The sequence below is a fragment of the Trichoderma camerunense genome (assembly GCF_050948025.1).
Source record: "Trichoderma camerunense strain CBS 138272 chromosome Unknown V8C40scaffold_4, whole genome shotgun sequence".
Taxonomy (NCBI): domain Eukaryota; kingdom Fungi; phylum Ascomycota; class Sordariomycetes; order Hypocreales; family Hypocreaceae; genus Trichoderma; species Trichoderma camerunense.
In genome coordinates, this window is record NW_028145366.1 from 1,533,272 (window position 1) to 1,553,010 (window position 19,739).

The following is a 19,739-nucleotide window of genomic DNA, read 5'->3' on the forward strand; positions in this document are numbered from 1 at the left end:
GGATGCGGCTGAGCCTTGGTCAGAGACGAGTTCCAGCCCAACTTTCTCTTTCTGGTCGAGTTAGGCCGTATTACCTCTTTCTCTAGGAGGCTTCTCCCGTGTCTCGTAGTTTGAAGAGAGCTATATAAACTCTCCATCTCGCCTAGATCACAACTCTCTTTTTTCTTCTTATCAACTCATCATCTGTCGACAATTCCCGAGGCCTAGACACTGATCCCTTCTCCTGGGTCATCAGTTGCCAACAGAGGCCGTATCTTGTCAATCTTTTGTGAATATCATAGTCTGGCACATTTTGATAGTTGCCCATCATGTTGCTTAAGCAGGTCCTTGTGGCCGCTCTGCTCTCTTTGAGCTCTGTGACGGCTTTCCCAAACCCGAACAACCTCCATGACGTTGAGGCTAGGGATATCGAAGATAACCTCGTTGCCCGTGGCGGTAACCAACACGACTGCGGCTCTTATGCTAGCTGGAACAACGGAAAGAACTGCTGTGTCTGCAAAGACAATGGCAAGAATTACGACTCCAAGACTAAGTCATGCAACTGCCCTAGTGGCTACACCTGGAATGGTCACCAGTGCGTCCACGACTGTGGCAAAGATGCTACTTGGCAGTATGGAAACTGTGTCTGCAACAAGAAAGGCGAAGTCTACAACCCCAAGGACAAGACCTGCAACTGCCCACCAGGACAGTACTGGAACGGCAAGAACTGCCAGGTCGATTGCGGAAAAGACGCTTCATATGACTACAAGCAGAAAAAATGCGTTTGCAAGAAACAAGGCGAAATCTACAACTCCAACTCCAAGACTTGCAGCTGCCCCACTGGCCAGGTTTGGAACGGCTACGCATGCGTTGTTGACTGTGGCAAGGAAGCGCACTTTGACAATAAGCAGAAGAAGTGTGTGTGCAACAACAACGGCGAAATCTACAACTCTGGCAGCAAAACTTGCGCTTGCCCTGGAGGACAATACTTTAACGGCAAGAAATGCGTTTGCCCGTACGGTAAAGTCTGGAACGGTAAACAGTGTGTAGAAGACTGCGGCAAGGAAGCCCACTTCGACTACAACCAAAAGAAGTGCGTATGCAACAAGAATGGCGAAATCTATGACTCCTCCAAGAAGACTTGCAGCTGTCCCGATGGTCAATATTTCAACGGCAAGCAATGCGTCTGCCCTTATGGTAAAGTCTGGAACGGCAAACAGTGTGTTCCTGATTGTGGCAAGGAAGCCCACTTCGACTACAACCAGAAGAAGTGTGTGTGCAACAACAACGGCGAAGTCTATAACTCGGCCAAGAAGACCTGCAGTTGTCCTGATGGCCAATACTGGAACGGCAAGCAATGTGTTTGCCCGTACGGCCAAGTCTTCAACGGCAAGCAGTGTGTTCCTGATTGCGGTAAAGAAGCTACCTTCGATTACAACCAGAAGAAGTGCGTTTGCAAGAACAAGGGAGAGATCTACGACTCCAAGACCAAGACTTGCAGCTGTCCCGATGGTCAAGTTTGGAATGGCAAACAGTGCGTCTGCCCATACGGCCAGGTCTTCAACGGCAAGCAGTGTGTACCAGACTGCGGAAAAGACGCCACCTATGATTACAATCAGAAGAAGTGCGTTTGCAAGAACAAGGGAGAGGTCTTTGATCAAAAGACCAAGACCTGTAGCTGCCCTGACGGCCAGTACTGGAATGGAAAGCAGTGTGCCTGTCCATACGGTCAGATCTTCAACGGCAAGCAATGTGTCCCCGACTGCGGAAAAGACGCCACCTATGATTACAATCAGAAGAAGTGCGTTTGCAAGAACAAGGGAGAGGTCTTTGATCAAAAGACCAAGACCTGTAGCTGCCCTGACGGCCAATACTGGAATGGAAAGCAATGCGTCTGTCCATACGGCCAAGTCTTCAACGGAAAGCAATGCGTAGAGGACTGCGGCAAGGATGCTCATTTCGATAACAATCAGAAGAAGTGCGTGTGCAACAAGAACGGAGAGATCTACGACTCCAAGACCAAGACCTGTAGCTGCCCCGACAGCCAGTACTGGGACGGATCCAAGTGCGCATGCCCTTACGGAACCGTCTGGGACGGCAAGCACTGCAACCAGGATTGCGGCAAGGACGCTCACTTCGACAGCAACCAGAAGAAGTGCGTGTGCAACAAGCAGGGCGAGGTTTACGATAGTAAATCCAAGACTTGCAGCTGCCCCGACGGCCAATACTGGGACGGATCCAAGTGTGCGTGCCCCTACGGCAAGGTCTGGGACGGAAAGCAATGCGTGCCAAACTGCGGCAAAGATGCTAGCTACGACAGCAAGCAGAACAAGTGCGTGTGCAAGAACATCGGCCAAGTCTTTGATAGCAAGTCCTTGACTTGCAGCTGCCCATCCGGAACCTCTTGGAACGGCTACGCTTGTGTGCAAGATTGTGGCAAGGACGCTCATTACGACAGCAACCAGAAGTGCTGCGTGTGCAACAACAAGGGCGAGGTTTACGATAGTAAGTCCAAGACCTGCAGCTGCCCAGGAAACCAGTATTGGGACGGCAACAAGTGCGCGTGCCCATACGGATCGACCTGGGATAGCAGCAAGAAGACTTGTAAGATGAACTATCCTTGATGATGTTTTATGAGTTCAAGAGATGATACCTTTAGGAGGTATTATCTTTTATACTTAATAAGATGTGGCAATGTTTTGTTCTTCAAATAAGTTGGAAAGAAAAAAAAAAGAGTGAAAAAAAGATTTGATATTTATATTGGACTGGATAGGCAAGGTCGTTCCCTTGATGACTAGTGGGATGAAATGTGTATATTATTCTATATGGGGTACATTTTAACGGCTTAACCACTGTAGTAATGCCGATGACTTAAAAATATCATTCCTTATCCATTATTTGTTTGTGACTTTTGTGCGGTTTAAAACTGTCGTAATCTACGTAGCAGTCAGTACATATGGTTGTTCCGGCAAAGGAAAGATACTCTCATAAGAGTATAGACTCCATATTGAAAAAAACATTTTTACTTCATAATTCATAGGTATATCTCCGCTAATGAGACAACAGTTTGTACTGTTAATATTCATTTACATACAACTACACGGCTGTGGAATTGAAATCCGGGTTGATGATATCCTCTCCCAACACTGTACCGTTCAAAAATCGGGTACCTTTTCGCAATATCTCAACACGGCCGGGATGCAAATGACGCGGCGGGTCATTAACTATCGTGCCGTTTGCGAAATGGATGCCATTCCAGGGCTTTGACAAAGTGGCCATTTTGAGCTTTGTGTTTGCGTTTGCCAGCAGCGGTGAAGAAATTGTGCTCACGTCGCAGTTCTCGCTGACCATGTACAAGTTCAAGCCAATAGCCAAGGTGTAAATATCCGCACTCAGTTGATCCCAGTCATGTTGGCCCTTGACAACAACGCCGATATAATCGGTCAGGATGACGGTCGGCCAGCTCTGGGGAGTCATGTTGTTTACACCCATCCAGTAGAGTGCTGGATTGGTGGGCAAAATCCCAATGCCTTCGATGGTAAGCAGAGTCGTGGTGACAATGTCCGCGCTCACAAGCCATTGACTAATGTGAAACGTATCAGAGCTGCCACCTCGTATCACTTGCTTCCAATCTGATGCCTGATCTTCTGCCATGGGCTGAGTGTCTCCCAAATCAGACCAATCATCTGCAATTGAAAGTCGATTGGCCTGGTAAATGCCATCTGCCACCGAGTCTTGGGGCACGGTTGGCTGCAAGTCTCCAGCGAGAAGAAACACCACACATCCATTTCCGCCATTTTGGTCCATAAAATAAGATGCAGGCTTTTGATTGAAAGTGGTGCTAGTGTCCAGGTTTCCACAGCGATTGTTGACGCCTCTGAGCTTACCGAAGAAGTCATTCACGATCGCAGTTGTCCAGTAAATGGGTCCCAGGCTGGGCACCTCTCGAATACCGATCAGGTATCTGACGTGGAAAAATATGACTTCTCCAGGGTTCTCGGCGGTAAATTGGTTGATCTCGCTGATGATATCATCGAGCGACTCGCCAGAATTGCCCACTGCAACTTCTGCTGTTTCATCATTGACGTGTAAGGTCCAAAAGCTGTAGTCTGAAGTATCCGTGATAGAGTGTATTGATCCGACGCGAAGATCAAAATAACGAGATCCTGCGCGGAGCTGATTGTAGATGTTGAGACCTTGTGTTTGTGTATTCTCGCTGATACCCCCACTGAGAATCTGACCACTGATGGTGCTCATTCCAGCATCGTGAGTGCCTGGCATGACGACGTGCTGAATCTGCCTGTCCTTGATGACTTCATATATGCCCTTCATCCAGTTTCCAGCGCCGTATTTAATAGAGGTAATGAAGCCGTAGCTGTCGCTTCCCGTAATCACCAGCGTCACTGGAGATTGGGCGGCGGGATCCAAGTATTCACGTTGGCCTTGACCCATGCCGGTGAGATCAATTACCGTTCGTGCTGGATGTGAATCGGGAATATGAGTTGCAGCTCGAACAAAAAAGGTTTTGTCAGTTCCGTCAATGGCATAATATGCTTCGCCACCGTCATCCACAGCCGTCTTCCCAGGCTTGTTGGTATAGACAACAGTGTTTTGGCGCGCATGGCCCTGCGGAATGTCACCCCAATCAAATACATCCATCTGATATGAGTGCGTATTCTGCAGAACAAATCTATGAGGCGTCAGATTGACGATGGTGATGTATTGCTTCGAGCCGGGAACGCTGTTAACTAATCCAATGAGACTCCATGGCATATAAGTTCCATTTGGTGGCATTTCATTGCTGTAAGTGACATTTTGAGGATTGCAAGCTGCATTGACAGCGGCCGCGAAGAGCCAACCTAGGCTAATCGCGGCTAAGAGATGGTTGTGCCTCATTGGGGTCGCTTCGTACCCAGGTTTTGCGTTCGAATTTTATTCTTGGTGCGCGAATGCTGTCAGTAATTTTCCCTTCTATCTGTAGAGACAGATTAGTCTATATGAACACTGCTTTCGGATATATGCCTCTCTTACAGAATCCCACAATCGTGTAAAAGAATGGTCGAACTATTAGATAGCTAGTGGTCGAATTCGTGTACTGATGAAAGAATGACCAGCCGCAGGGCGAAATCTACAGGCTGAGTGTATGAGGAAGGGAATTTACAAAAGACAGAGAAGATCCTCTACATTCAGGTCCTGCATTGCGACTTTATGTATGACCATTTATCCAGTCCTTCCTGGCGAATTCTCGCCCTGGCCCACAGAGCTATTGTTCGTGACCACATGCTTTCAACGGCTGGCGAAAAAAAATTGTAGTGAGTGATTGTATATTAGTAGGCTTCCTTCCGCTAATGGTCAGCAGATGGTAGCTGCATTGATGTGAATGATACCTACTAATAAGAGCTTCGGTATTCGCCAGGGGTCACGGATGTAATTGATAGGTCAGGAAGAGCTGCACGCTTAGGACACTAGGTCATTAAGAGTAGTTCAAGGGGCAAGGAGACGCCAATGATATCCTCTAGCTAATGCAAACTTTACGAAAAGCTTTAAGTGCCTAGACTTGAGAGTAGATGTGAAGGAACATTGGCTAGCGGATTCATGACTGCTTATGGCAGGTCGGAATGCAATGCAACCCAATTGGTCGCCACTAAGAGCATCGCGAAGTGCGAATGGCAGCTGAATCATAACCCTCGTGAAAATGTGCCGAATGAGATCTAGAGGAAAGAGAATGAGTACTACAGGCAGGCAAAGAATAGAACTTCGTCGGCACATCTTGTAAGACTTTCAAGACCATGCATCTCGCGCACTGGGCTGCTGACTTGAGCATCAAAGCGTGAAATGCGCATGTGGTCTATGTATCTGTCTGTAACTTCGCACTGTCTCGTCATCATCCACTGTCTCACTGGGCACATTTCGAATATACTTTAGCCCGTGACCGAGGTCATGTAAACTACATATACCATGAGCACAAACGAGCCGAACCGAGGAAACTAAAAAAAATCCGGCTTAAACTACGCTCTTTTGAAGGTTACAACGCTCTAAGTTCGCGCATGATGAGTGAATTGTCTTCTTTTCCCACAAGGTCTCTATGGCTTACAGCACAACTACGGCTTTGGTTAGCATCGCCATAGCGCAAAGGCCGTGAGACAGGCACAGCAGTTTTAATACACCACAGGCAGCTAGAACGAAATCGAGCACGGGAACTATGAGGGAGGAAAAACACTAACATAGCCCACTCAACCAAATTTATGATGAATGATTAATACAGTTGCCTGCGTCTACTTGAATTCCGTGAAGCCTAATAACTAAGAGGCAGCGGTGATCTTGCTCGTCGTGTTTCTCGCGACAATCTGTCGCTGCCTCTCGGTATATCGCCTAGAGCGGCAGCATTGAGCCGAATATTTTCTCTGGCGCGATCGATGCGATGAACGAGCAAGTGGCTCCTATTGGGGCTCGTCATAAAGAGCTTTAGTCTTGGCCCGAAAGCAAATCCTTGGAGAACAGGCCTTATTAGCCGTTGGAACGAAGCCAATACTCGCTCCATTCTTTCTCCGTTGTCGTGGAGATTGGATTCAAAATCTGAAATACTATCCAAGAGGATATAAACCGTGGTTGTTGGCTGTATTTGCCAGAATAAGCGCTCAAACATGAAGCAAAGCGCATCGGTATTGCCTGCTGCTACTGCATCATACAAGCTTTGATCAACAAAGTCAAGGGAGAGGCTATAGGGTTTCGGATACAGCAGTAGTTGGCAGATGATGCTCCTTAGGAGTCCCTTTGGACCAGAATCATCCTTTAGGGGGTCGGTATGACTGCTACAAAAGAACTGCAGTACCATACCGCTCTGAGTTTGGAGGAGTGTAGACGCGAAAGAAGCCGTGAAGAAAGACATTGGAGATGATCGCCCTACACTTTCTGTACGACAGCAGCCATCAACTAGCACCAAGCCAGGCGCTTCGGATGATAGCCATTCTTGAAATTGTCGTTTTTGCCTTAAAAGAGTGGCATATCCTAGTGCTTCATCGCTCATTAGACTTTCTTTGCGCAGAATGCGCTCCGCATCTGCGATGGGATCGGGCGTCTTAAGCAAGTTGACGATGTCACTCTCGGTCAAGGCGGGCGCGGGAGGATACTGAATGGTTTGTTGTGGTGTTGGATTGGGAGCAAGGGCATTTGATGGGAGCGCAAAGAGGCCTATGAATCTCGAGTTAGCTTTCATTATTCTGTTTGACACAATAAGGGCATACGTACTTCGCTGGACAATAGCATCGGCCACAAACTGATACAAGGCGCTCTGCAGCTGCTCATGAATTGATGCGGGCAAAGCCTCGACAAGTCTCTGTAACCCTGCCTCAAACTCTTTTCTCTCTTCTCCATCTTTAGTCAGTCGTTTTCTTGTCTGTATCATCTCGTCGGTCATTCCGTTAGCAGCTTCAACCATCTGTGAGCGAAACTGGTCCACCTGAGACGACAACCTGTCGTGGCCTTCGCTTGTCTCTTGTTGCAACTCCCCAACCTTGACTTTAATATCATGGGCTGTTTTCCGGGTGGCCTCGGCTGCGATACGCCCTTGTTGTGCCGACACTTTAGTATCTTGCCATACGTTCCTATCCAAATGAGCTGTAGCTTCAAAGACCATTTGCTTCGCCTTGTATATCCGCTTCGATATGCCACTAATCTTTGCCGCTTCTACTTCCGGGATCTGTTTGACAATCTTCTTGAAAACTAGAGCCTCTTGTTAGAAAGAACACCGTGCGCATATACCTTCTAGGCGATGCCAAAGTCAACGTAGTCTTACCGTTAACTTCCTTATACGTCCTGTTCAAAATATTCAGTAGCTCTGAAAGACAGTCTACCAATGTCCCATAAAAGTCCCAGACCAAATTTTTTAACCGCACCTCGCCGCGATATACATCGCTTATTTGGTAGACACTGGCCAAGACCCCAGGAACTTCGTCGAGCTCTTGCAGAATATAACCCACATTAGAGAGTCTTTTTTGGAAGGACTGGAAGACAATTAGACAATAATACGCAGTCATTTCTCCTGTGGTAGACTTGCTTGGAAGATAAATACCAGGCCTGTCCTGAGGATACTGAGACCGTTCTCATCAGGAATCGAGTCAGAAAGCCGTTCCAAGATGCCGATGGCTATGTCGCCTTTCCTTATCCATCCTCTAAAGCGATTATCTTCGGCTTTTTTCTCATAACTCTTTTTTGCTTCCTCAATACAATCGCAAACTCCTCTCCAGCTGACATCCTGAGTAGTCGTCGCCGAATCGCCAACTTGGAAAGATTTAATAGCTTCAGACAAATCCTCTAGCTTGCTATGGCCAAATTAGGAGACTGGGGCCACAAACAGTCGCGAGACGTAGAACAAGAGAATGCAAGAATTTACCGGCTGATAGGGATCCTCCATTCTGCACGCTGATTATTATACTCTGTTGGTGAGGCCAACCCCTGGTGAACAGACGCGCCCTCATTTTGTCTCCAGTCTTTCATCACTTGTATCTCGCGATCATTACTCATCACATCCCTCATCCCCTGTCCCACATCTAAAGGCCGTCGATAACTCATCGCGAGTTACACGATATGATCTTTACGCAATAATAACAAGAGAAAACGACAACTAGGTGGACATTCGTATAACAGCCTTTTTCTAAATGAAGGGGATACAAAGACTTGACAACCCCAGTTAGTTGAGGCTGAAAACAATGACAAATTCCGAAGTTGATACTGATACCCCGCTCAGAATGGATGCCCTCATCTCTTCCAAAAAGGACTCAAGTCATAAATGACAGCAAGGGAAATGTGGGCTGAGTATTTATAAGCTGCATTAGTCTCTTGATACAGGATTCTCATTCGACACAGGCCCTGTTCTTCCAGAGCTGCTTTTGCATAGGATCAAGCTCCTGGTTGCAAGGTGGGAAGATTTTACTGGATCATGTCTCTCTTTGAACCCAAAGCTGAGGCTCTGATTACAATTCGCGACTTACCATGCATGGATCTATGCCTAACTGAGAGGAATTGCTTATGTCGCCTCATTTCACCCATTTACTTGCAGTTTCATCTCCACAGTTCTTAAGGCAGCCATCCCCTCTCGGAGGAAGCATTTGCCAAGACCAGCCCTATTTCGCAACTATCTTCATTCCAATAGTTGAACAAACGTAACAAATATGGCTGCAGACGCGGGTACCGCTGCCGATCAGAATGGCGCGACAAGCTCGAGCAAAGAAAGTGCAACATCAAACTCATCTACTGTGGAGGAGGTCAAGAATGATTCTGTCAAGGAAGCCGCAGAACAAAGCGACAAGCCCAAAGATAACTCTGGCAATAGCAAAATTCCTGAGTCTTCAAAAAATGAGAAAACCAACCAAGACGATACAAAGAAAGATGAATCCAAAGTGAAGAAGGAAGAGTCTGAAACAACACCAACAGAGAAGTCTACCACGGCTCCTGCACCAGCAAATAATACTGTGTCGGAGAAGAAAGCTGAGAAGCCAAAGCCAAAGCCCATGCAGGCATTCTCACGCGTTATCCCAAAGCTGCGCGAATGTTTTTCTTGGGACGAGTTCAAGAACCATCAAACAGAGGAGCACAACCACGCTATCGAGACGCTTGTCGCCGGCGATTCCCTCAAGGCGGAAATCGAAGAATCGGCCCTTCTCTATGAAGGCCTTCAAGATTATCAGTATATGGGCGGCTGGGGAGGTGGAGGTGGCCTTCGCAGAGGTTTTGGCCGGCGGAATCCGCAGCACAAGACTGTCACCGATGACGGAGACGAGGTTTGGCTGCAACGAGTCAGAATTAACTCAAGGGCAGTCATGATGTATCTTGGTCGCCAAAGCCCGGCTGGGAAAAAGTGGAATGGCCGGCCTCATGTGTTCCGTCGACCTTTCCGTTATCTCATACACTTTCATGATGAGATGAAACAAGCACTGGCTGAGCTAGAGGAATCGGCCTCGAATACCGACGGAAAGCCTGCTGACGGCCAGCCAGCTGAAGATTCAAGCACTGAAAAGGGCAAAGAGAAGTCTGAAGGGGATACGCTCGGAATCGACTCTCTTTTCAACGATACCGATACCTTAGCCGAGATGAGACTCTACGTAAAGTTTATCGATGAGCAGATTATGCCAGAATATCTGCGATTCCAGGACGAAGATATGAACAATGCTCCTACGAAGATCAGATGGGACCTGCTCTGGTACCTCTTCAAACCAGGAGACCTGGTCTATGTGCCTAATCTGAACAGTGGAGTTCGAGCGCGAATCCCAATGGGCTGGGATGGCGTCTTTCAGCGCCTACAGGCAGGGTTTGGAGATGGCCCGATGGAGACAACAACATCGTCATCCAACCACAATACGAGAGGATCTCATACCGACCAAATGGTGTGGAGGATATATCGAGCCCCATTCAAGCAGTCGATTATTGATGGCTGTACCTGCGACACCTGCATGAAAATGGAATCCACTTGGTCTATAAATTGCTACCACATCGATTACGATGGCCAGAACTATCGTGCAGTCGGACGTACAATTGAGATCCCTTCTTTCGAAGGTGAGCGCGAGATCACTCAGTTGGCCTGCTATCCTATGAGATACGTTCAACAGAAGGACGAAATAATGGAGAGGGGTAGACAGTATGGAAGCAAGTTCATTCAACATATTGATCCGGCAAAAAGATACAGCTTCTACCGTGGCTGGACACTTATCAAGACACCTCTTGGACAATCTGTTGAGGACAAGAACGGCAGAATAATGACAAGCCCAGAGCACATTGAAAGCGAGATTCTTGTCGACTTTGAGGAGGCCTTCAACACAGACCCTTCCTGGAAACCCGATATTCTAGCAGTCGACCCGACCACTTACAAAGTTGTGATTTCAATCGACAATGAGAGCCCTCTGCAGGAATGGCACGACAGTAAGCGCACAAACCTTAAGGACGCATGGGAAGACAAGGTTATTACCGAAGACGGTGTCGATATACTCCAGATGAACAAGTTTATCGAGACAGATTTGTTGCTGAGAAAGAAGAAGGACAATGATAATGAGATTGGCGAACTCGAAGGTGACAACCTTGCGCTTTTGCCCAGGCGGCTCTTTGCATATGCCCTTTGGGAGCGCAAATTTGTGCAAGTTGATGTTCGCGATGTCTCATTTCCTGAGCTCAAAGATAAGGATAGGGCCTTCGATAGCCTTCAGATCTCCACGGAGCACAAGACTCTCATTCAATCTCTGGTCTACTCTCATTTCAAGAAGAGAGTGAACGAAAGCAGCGTCGAGATTGCAACACAGGATCTTATCCGTGGCAAGGGCAAAGGCATCGTGATTCTGCTTTTTGGTGTGCCGGGAGTCGGTAAAACTGCTACTGCTGAAGCGGTCGCCCAGAAGTTTGAGAAGCCTCTGTTCCCCATCACATGCGGAGATTTGGGATTTACTCCCGAGAGTGTGGAGAGCTCTTTGAGCGAGATATTTCGCTTGGCTCACCTGTGGGACTGTGTCCTTTTGCTGGATGAGGCAGATGTCTTTATTACACAGAGAGACAGAAAAGACTTGGAAAGAAATGCCCTTGTTTCCGGTAAGAACAGCACCGTATGTGATCTACGCCCTTCAATACTAACAGTTTACGCTATTCTACTCTAGTCTTTTTACGCATGCTCGAATACTACAATGGTATCCTGTTCCTCACTACCAATCGCCCCGGCGTGCTTGATGAAGCAGTCAAATCACGAGTGCACCTCAACCTTCACTACAATTTCCTCACCGAGGAGCAAGTCGTTGCCATATTTAAGTTGAACATTATACGACTCAAAGAGATTGAAGAACAAGCTGCTAAGGCACCGAGGCACAACAAATTATATATCGATGAGGCGGATATCATTGCCTTCGCTAGTGAACACTGGAGAAACCACACGGACGGCATTGGACGGTGGAATGGGCGGCAGATTCGAAACGCATTTCTCATTGCTGCTTCGTTGGCTCATTACGAGGGAGACATGGGCGAGCGACCAGAAGGGCTGCAAAAACAACTCACTTCAAAGCACTTCAAGAAGGTTGAAGAAACTACTAGGCGCTACGATGAGTATCGCGTGGCATGTCTTGGTGATACTGATAGTTATCTTGCACACGACCGATATGAGAGAGACGATGACTGGAATCCTCTCACAAGAGGAGGGGCAGCCAATCCATATATGGCTCATGGTCAGCCTCAGGCCCCAGGATATCTGCCCAGGGCGGGAAGTTTCCCGTGGCAACGGCCAGTACAGGCTCCAGTTAATATGAACCCAAACTCCACGCAAAGGCAAGGAGCAGAAGGATGGTCAAATAACGCGGCCGCACGCCCGCCTGTCCCTGGATATCAGCCGCCTGCGCAACAACAAGCCCACGGACACCCTCCGCCACACCAGTTCTCACAACATCCTGCGCATTTGGCGGGTAATACCCCTAGTAGCTCTGGTAGTCCAAACTATACTACTCAAGCACCGTACGGTTCATCCGTGGGAGGCCCCAGTGGACCACAAGGCTATGATATGGGAGGGAATCCACAAATGAAAGCCGGAGGAGAGCAGCAAGGAGTGAATGATGAGTGGAACGGAGGAGCTCCGCAACGTTGGCAGCAGAACCAGAATGGATTCAGCCACTATTGAGGGGATTAATCATGTCCTACGAGTATGGTTGGTTCCATTTCGTGGATCGTTATGTGGCTTGCTAAGGAGGCAATAGCCATGTTGGCTTGAAGGATTTTACTACAGTGCAGTTAAATTGACACCTTTTGATACCCGGTAAAGCACAAATTATCAGATCATAGAGCATGTTGTAAATAATAGGCGGCATATGCTAAATCTGCGCAACCTTCATTCAATATGTCTTCTTATCTGTATTGACAGAATTGCAAAATAATGTACATTTGACAAAGTATAACAATGGTATCAGATCGTGAGAACAAACTCCAGCTCGCTTTCAGTGTGATCCATATAATCTTCCTCCCATCGCACCCTTATTGGCTACCCAAAAATTATACTCGTTTAGTATCTGGAGCAGAGCACGTGTCGCTTACTTCTTCTGTGCCCAGCCAATCTGAGTCTTGCCGCTGTCAAAGATAACATGTGCAGCTTTGAGGGCAATATCACCCAGGATGGTGAAAGGTAAGCCACCAGAGGGCTGGATACCACCAAAACACTCTCCGTTACCGGCCGGGGCGTAGTTGACCAAACTGCCGGGAACTGTGATCGCACCCTCTCCGACGGTGAATTTGAAGTCCGGCAGAGTGGTGTTACAGCCGAACACATAGCCTCCCTGCACCGGATCCAAGCGGGCGCCTTGGACCTTTTGGTAGTAGGCTTTGGCGAGGTCGTCACCGGCCAGAATGAGAGTTGTGCCGGTGTCAGCAATAGCATCGAATTCTCCGCCAATATCGCTGCTGGTGCTGAATTGCCAAAAGCCCTTGCTGTTGTCGATGGGGGCATACAGGATGTTGCTTGCAGCAGAGGGGACAGCGCCGAAGATGTAGCTGCCAGGAGTCTCGTGGCGGAGATCGGCAACAAAGAGAGGAGAGTCGAGGCTGCCGACAATGTTGTCGAACCAGGTCTTCTGAGGAGTGGGCGTGACTGTGTTAATGGAGCTGAAAGCGAGACCCACGAGACCATCATTGTGACCTGAGGCAAACTGAGCCGAGACTTGTTTAGCGGACTCAACTGCCTGGGTCTTCACAGTGAGGCTTCCAACGGTAACAACATCGGTATAGACGTCTCCAGAGGATGATGATTGGTCTCCATAAGTAATGTTCCAAGTTGCGCCATCCAACTTCTTAGATGATGTGCTTTTGGATGGGTCGTAGAGGTCATGGCCCTGAGAAGAGCTGGAGTCCGTCTCGGAAGAGAAGACCCAGAGGTCGGAGCTACCGGTATCAAAATCCAGGTTGAGTTTCTGAGGAGGAGTGCCTATCTGAACAGGGACTAGATATTGGAGGTCATCACCGTCAGGTGTAGCGGTGACATTGCCGCTGCCGCCGCGCTTGACAAGCTGGGTGGACTTGACGAGCTGAATAGCCTCAGTCAACGTCTTGGAAACTGGAACACCATATTTGGCGTAGGCGCGGGCCAAAGCTAGAGGACCATTGCGGCCTGTGAAGCCTTTGTTCTCAGTTCTCTTGATCTCGAAAGAGCCAGATGTAGAGATGCCGTTGGGAATAGCACTGCCTGCTGCCATAGAGGCAGACAGGAATGTGACAAGGAAACTGCCGAATGTGGTGGGCTGCATTGTGAAGTATGTGGAAGAAACGAATATCTTCTAGAAGAGAAACTGGGCTGAATAAATAAGATCTGATCAGAAAGGATTCTCGTGATGCTGTGGTGGATGACTTCTAATTACCTTGGCTCTAGGCGAGATTGTCCACCTTATTTATCCTCTGTCGTTAGGGGGATCGACAGCAATAACTTCCAACAAGAAACAACACGATAAAACACACACGAGTTATCACGAAAGTCCTTTTGATATCGCGAATATTAGGGGGTTAGTATAAGAAGAGAAGGTCGGAGTGTTCCCGACGACATGAGGTTACTTTGATAGACATTCGAAACTACTTGTAGGATTTTACGATGCTGCAGCGCCTCATTACGCAGCCTAATTTGGCAGCTGGATGCAAAGAGATATCTGAACTTTTGCGAGTCAGCTCGGAAGTCATCCTATAACTTGCTAGCAACAAGCGCAGTGGACAACGACGTGGAGATCGTGGAGCCTGTGGATGCGACCAAGGCTGACCCGAATAGTGCCCTTAATACCGAGCCGACACTATTTGGTGTTTTACAGTTAGAGATCTAATGCCAAGGGTTATGCTATCGGAGAATATAGGCCAATGTCAGTCTCAGATCGGCCTTGGAGCATTAAGCTTGGTTTCATTTAACATAAGGTTGCTCGAGAGCGAGTCTTCTATTTACTGTCATTTGTGCCATCCGGAAATGGAGGTACCACTCAGGGTCCAGGAACTGGGTAACACATGCTCGAATCAGCACGTTGAACTTTATTTCACATGCTACGGTATCGGAGATCCTCATCTGACACGAGCGCTTTGTTCAAAAGGTCAAACAGCTTTGGTGAGGCCTTTTGGCGATCTGCAACAAAGAGCCCCAGGAAGAGGCGATCAGCCCGGCTGATCGCAGTGGACCGTCCCCGCCAGAAATGACCAACGAAAGGCCTGAGTCTCTTCTTACATACTAAGCATGTTTCAACTATATCCGCACTTTAGGAGCATTGTATTGGTGGAGGAGCTGAGATACCCTAATTGTTTGTTTCTCCATAGTATAATGGAGATGATGGAGCTGTCTGCCAATGCTTCCTGCCACTGATGAGGTGGCATGTCAGATGCAGGTCCAATTTCCTAAAACACCGCCAAAGAACGACTTTCCCATGGAGACAAGGATCAGCCAATTCCCCTGGCTAACGCTAACATGTCAGTTCCTTTATCGGTGAACGATCACATGCGAGGTAAAGCAGTGAGGCAAAGAAGAGAAAACTCCACGCAAGCTCGTGTACGGCTCACGCCACTGCACAGCCAAGCATAGTAGTTCACTTAGCATAAAAGTATGAATGCTCCCTAACACAAGAGGCAACGTGGGCTAGGCGGAAATGCAACCGAATCATTGGATGAACCTTTGCGCCTTTTTCGCCTCGTACCACAATTGACCGGAGTGTGAAGCCCGAGCCAATGATTAATTGAGGAGAAAGTTCGGATGGGTTTATTTACAACTACAGGAAACTGTATTTCTCCAATTCGCTTGGCCTTCCCCGCGATTTCTTGTCTTTAGATCGTGAGAATCAGCATTTAGAACCAAGCTTAAATCCCAGATGACGCTGGTACGTACTGCAAAGTCGTACCGAGAATCGCCAAGTCGGAGAATTACGAGCCCAAGCGCAGCGGATCATGCGAAATGGTGTGTGACAGCAATTTGTATGAAAGCGCACTTGGCGGACAATCTATAGTCCGGAATGACTCAAGTTGTTCAACAAACTCTGTCTTCAAATTGTGCCGACCGTTGCATGAGTTAATTCGAGATGTTTGAGACATGGTTGCGTAGTCAAATAGCACACCAGAATAATATTCAGCACAGAGACTAAGTAAATCATTTTTAATGAGAGCATCGAAAATTGCTTGCAATAGTACATTTGGCAAGAAGAGTGACCATTACATCAACTTGACGGGCGATACCAAAGCGTGGAGCGCTTGCGACATCAACGACTTGTCCGAAAGTCTTCTTGAGTCACTGGATAGATTTAAGTTAATGTTTTTGCATTGAAAATTGGTTGTCTCACGGGCTTTAATCTCCAATCTTTATATAGGGTATGTGAGCATTGGTTGATAAAATATGTATGTGCCGTTGGGACAGTTCTCCGCACGGGAGTTAACCTCGGCCCAAACACAGAGAGAATTCGTGAGGCAGACGGAGATTGGAATAGCATAAGAACTCATTAATATTTGACCAATTCTGGCGCAATACTGCTATTTTACATTTGTTGGATAATGCAGTTAATGCTCGCTCCACCGCTCGTATCTGCCTAATAGCAGCTTGGTAGGCTCATTCCACTCCTCCGCTCTTCCATTTCAACATAGTAGATACAACAATACACGAAAATAATTGAAGAAAGAAAACTAGAAAACTTTTCGTGAGATGGCCATATCTACTCAGCAAAATGTAGCTTGACATTAACTCCCTCGCCAGGGCAGTTGGTCAAAGTCAGGCCGTGCTTGATGGGGCCAACTTGTGAACCATCAATGTTGTCGATGCGCTGCATCAGTCGGATGACAACATAGCCAACCTCGGTAAGCGCAAATTGTTGGCCGATGCAGATTCTTGGTCCTCCGTTGAAGGGAAGATAATCCCAGCCCGGCCTGCGCGTCTCCCACCTCTCCGGCTTGAAGACTTCGGCATCAGGACCCCAGATATCCTTGCGGCGGTGCATCAAGTGAACCTGAACGCTCATGTTAGCATGTTACCTTTGGATCTGAGTGCATTGAGATCGTTGCCTACCGAATAACCAACATCCTGGCCCTTTGGTACGAAAATCGGCGACTGTCCGTCTGGGCCGCCGCCAATAGGCAGCGTTGTGTCGACTTGTGCTGTGCGGACATTCATTGGCACTGCGGGGTATAAACGCAGGCATTCATTCAGGCACCATTGGAGATATTGGCAACCTTTCATCTTCTCAAATGTGATTTCTTTAGGGTTGGAGTATGTTCCAAATTCTTCCAAAATGATTGCTCGCAGCCGTCGGAATACGGGCTCATACGCGGGATCAGCCATGGTGTAGAAGAACCATCCCAGTGTAGATGCAGTGGTGTCTCGGCCGGCAAGCAAAATGTTGAGAAGCTGAGAGCGCAGCTCTTCGGGATCTCGGGTTTCTTTGGCCAGTGCATTGAGGAAGACATATTTGTCCTCATTCACAGGCATCTTCTCGCCCTGAACGAGAGCCTTTTGAACAAAGTAGTCGACATAGGCGTGAACCCTTTTAACCATGCGTTTAAACTCGGGAGTGTGGACAACCCAGTAATTGGGCCCCAGACGAGCCCCGATCGATAGATTATACTGTGCCTTGTCAAAAGCAAATGCGAAGTTGCCGTCCTTTTCAGATGTGGGGTGAACTTGTTCGAGCTGGCTATTGACGCTTTCTCCAAAGAGGAACTCGGTTGCGGAATCCAGTGTGAGGCGGAAGAACAGAGGCAGAAGGTCTACCAGATCAGTCCAGCCATCCGGACCAACCTGACGATTGAGCACCGTCATCAAAGACTTGACGTGCTCTTCTTCTAAGTTAAGGTCGCTGACTTGGCCACGGATGAACTGCGGACGCAGCAATGCTCTAGAGTGCTCCCATTGCTTGCCGTTTGTCGCGAACTTGCACGCAAAAGCAGTCAGCAGCTATCGTCAAACTATGGCGTACGGATGGATATCTGCAGCGTAAACTTACAATGCCGTGTCCTAACAATGGCTCAAAGTTCTCAGTCCGGTTCACACCCAGGCCAAAGTCCTTGAATTTCAGCGCGAGGATGGTCTGGATGTTCTGAGGATCAATCGTCACCAAGGTGTCTCGGAAAAGCGGCGCCTTAACACGCAGCGTGCCAACTGTACGGCCATGCTTCTTATCTTCGCGTCCAAAGTTCTCAGCAGCGTGGATGGGGAATCGCTTCTTGCGGCTCGCATCCACACCCAAGACGATATCGGTAATGCCTGTCGGGTCATAACCCGACATCCACACGGGGGGCTTGCATCCTAGTTCCCTGGATCGGGCTCTGTATCGGAAGCTCTCGAGGATCAGGTTCGCGACATAGACAAAAGCCAACGCCGCGGCCGCAATGCCCGCTGCCAGAGACAATTGCATGGTAACAGTGTCAGCGATGTGGCATGTGGATTGGAGGAATGCTGAATGAGTCAACAACGAATATTGCGAGAATAAAAATTTTGGAAGAAAAAAAAAGCACTGACACCCTCGGCTATCAGAACTTCATTTCATTATGACAAACTAAGAGTGGTCATAGAGCGGCTATATACGGAGCCACGGGGATCACTACATAACACTACATTTATAGCGGCAGCAGGAGAGGAGAGACGGACCAACTCAATTGCTGAAGACGGACCCCTCAAGCTCGTCCGGTCCCGTTTGGTGCTCCCACAAACAACTCGAAAAGCCGTGTCTCCGCACGCACTAAGCATGGTTTAGCAATACCCCAGACCCCAATGGTTCACCCGCGATTTACGACATGGCGCCATACCGAGACACCCTGGTCTATCTCTCAAGACGAGCAAAGGTGAGAGACATTTCCTGTTGTGTCTCACTGTAACCTATTACAAGCGTTGACCGATGGAATGGCAATGTCTCAACGCACGGGCGTCGGATCTTATCGAGTGGCCGTCGCGAATCGTGTCTTTTCCGCTTTTGGCAACACGATCCTCATTGTTCCCCGGACTCGAACTGATGTCCGTCATGTGTGCTGCTAGTGCGATCTTCACATGTTGGGGCTAATCATTACCAGCAATAGATGCGGGGGACGGCACGAACCCGGGGGCTTGACGAAGCTGTTTAAGCCGGAAGAGCTGTGTTTTATATGCTGTGCCAGGTCATACCCCGTGTTAGCGTTTGTCCACGCAATGTATGTCTCACTTTTATGAGCTGAAGCCGAGGTAGGTCTGCGTCAGCTTGTGAATATGACGTGATAAATCCGAACGAGGAACTCAGCCGCCATTTGTACAACTGAGGCCAGAGTAGGAAATCGAGTCTTGGTGGTCAAAGCTATACCATATGTACTTATCCATAATGATGTTTGAAAATGCTCGTAAACAAGCTTCTGAGTGGCTTGAAGCTCCAGCGGGCGAAGTAGAGCAAGTGAGACGGGAGAATGTGGATCAGTATTGAGGAAGTGCTTACTCGTAAAATTCTCATGGCCTGTTTTCGCCCTCATTTCTTTGCCCCGCCTGTTGGCAGACAAATAAACTCCACCAAAGCCATGCTCCATCCATATGGATATCGGGTATATATAAGCACGGCTGATCCACTGGCGGAAGCATCACGCATATCTAAGCATCAAAATCTGGATCTGAGAGTCGGATGAAATGTCCGTCTCCGGACATTTCTCAATAGCGCTTACTTGATTGGTTCAGCCCTAAGGACAAGGCCTGATACATCGCGAGGCTTGACTTGGGCAAATGACAGATCATTTCAACATCTAGATGGATATATAGCAAGTGAAGGAAGTTAGAAAGAGAGTACCCTCTAAGAAGC

General features: G+C 48.1%; 6 protein-coding genes across 6 annotated transcripts; 2 read left to right on the plus strand and 4 right to left on the minus strand.

The window, feature by feature from the left end:
- Positions 1-185: 185 nt before the first annotated feature.
- V8C40DRAFT_285508 (uncharacterized protein) lies at positions 186-2,745 on the plus strand. Its single transcript, XM_083222386.1, has one exon. The coding sequence runs from the start codon at positions 309-311 to the stop codon at positions 2,601-2,603; it is 2,295 nt and encodes a 764-aa protein (XP_083076429.1). The 5' UTR covers positions 186-308; the 3' UTR covers positions 2,604-2,745.
- A 260-nt stretch (positions 2,746-3,005) lies between these two features.
- Positions 3,006-5,429, minus strand: V8C40DRAFT_237786 (phosphatidylinositol-specific phospholipase C domain-containing protein). Its single transcript, XM_083214313.1, has 3 exons — positions 5,371-5,429; positions 5,011-5,318; positions 3,006-4,954 (listed from the first exon to the last, which is right to left on the minus strand). Exon 3 carries the CDS (start codon positions 4,873-4,875, stop codon positions 3,076-3,078), a length of 1,800 nt encoding a protein of 599 aa, XP_083076430.1. The 5' UTR covers positions 4,876-4,954; positions 5,011-5,318; positions 5,371-5,429; the 3' UTR covers positions 3,006-3,075.
- A 777-nt stretch (positions 5,430-6,206) lies between these two features.
- V8C40DRAFT_237789 (uncharacterized protein) lies at positions 6,207-8,904 on the minus strand. The gene is made up of 5 exons (XM_083214314.1): positions 8,372-8,904; positions 8,036-8,300; positions 7,775-7,982; positions 7,228-7,701; positions 6,207-7,170 (listed from the first exon to the last, which is right to left on the minus strand). Exons 1-5 carry the CDS (start codon positions 8,548-8,550, stop codon positions 6,275-6,277), a joined length of 2,022 nt encoding a protein of 673 aa, XP_083076431.1. The 5' UTR covers positions 8,551-8,904; the 3' UTR covers positions 6,207-6,274.
- V8C40DRAFT_237793 (uncharacterized protein) lies at positions 8,824-12,859 on the plus strand. The gene is made up of 2 exons (XM_083214315.1): positions 8,824-11,550; positions 11,616-12,859. Exons 1-2 carry the CDS (start codon positions 9,150-9,152, stop codon positions 12,617-12,619), a joined length of 3,405 nt encoding a protein of 1,134 aa, XP_083076432.1. The 5' UTR covers positions 8,824-9,149; the 3' UTR covers positions 12,620-12,859.
- V8C40DRAFT_237794 (pepsin-like aspartic protease) lies at positions 12,818-14,329 on the minus strand. Its single transcript, XM_083214316.1, has one exon. It carries the CDS (start codon positions 14,229-14,231, stop codon positions 13,026-13,028), a length of 1,206 nt encoding a protein of 401 aa, XP_083076433.1. The 5' UTR covers positions 14,232-14,329; the 3' UTR covers positions 12,818-13,025.
- A 2,207-nt stretch (positions 14,330-16,536) lies between these two features.
- V8C40DRAFT_163038 (cytochrome P450) lies at positions 16,537-18,581 on the minus strand. The gene is made up of 3 exons (XM_083211494.1): positions 17,931-18,581; positions 16,997-17,857; positions 16,537-16,937 (listed from the first exon to the last, which is right to left on the minus strand). The coding sequence occupies exons 1-3, from the start codon at positions 18,339-18,341 to the stop codon at positions 16,647-16,649; spliced, it is 1,563 nt and encodes a 520-aa protein (XP_083076434.1). The 5' UTR covers positions 18,342-18,581; the 3' UTR covers positions 16,537-16,646.
- Positions 18,582-19,739: the final 1,158 nt, after the last annotated feature.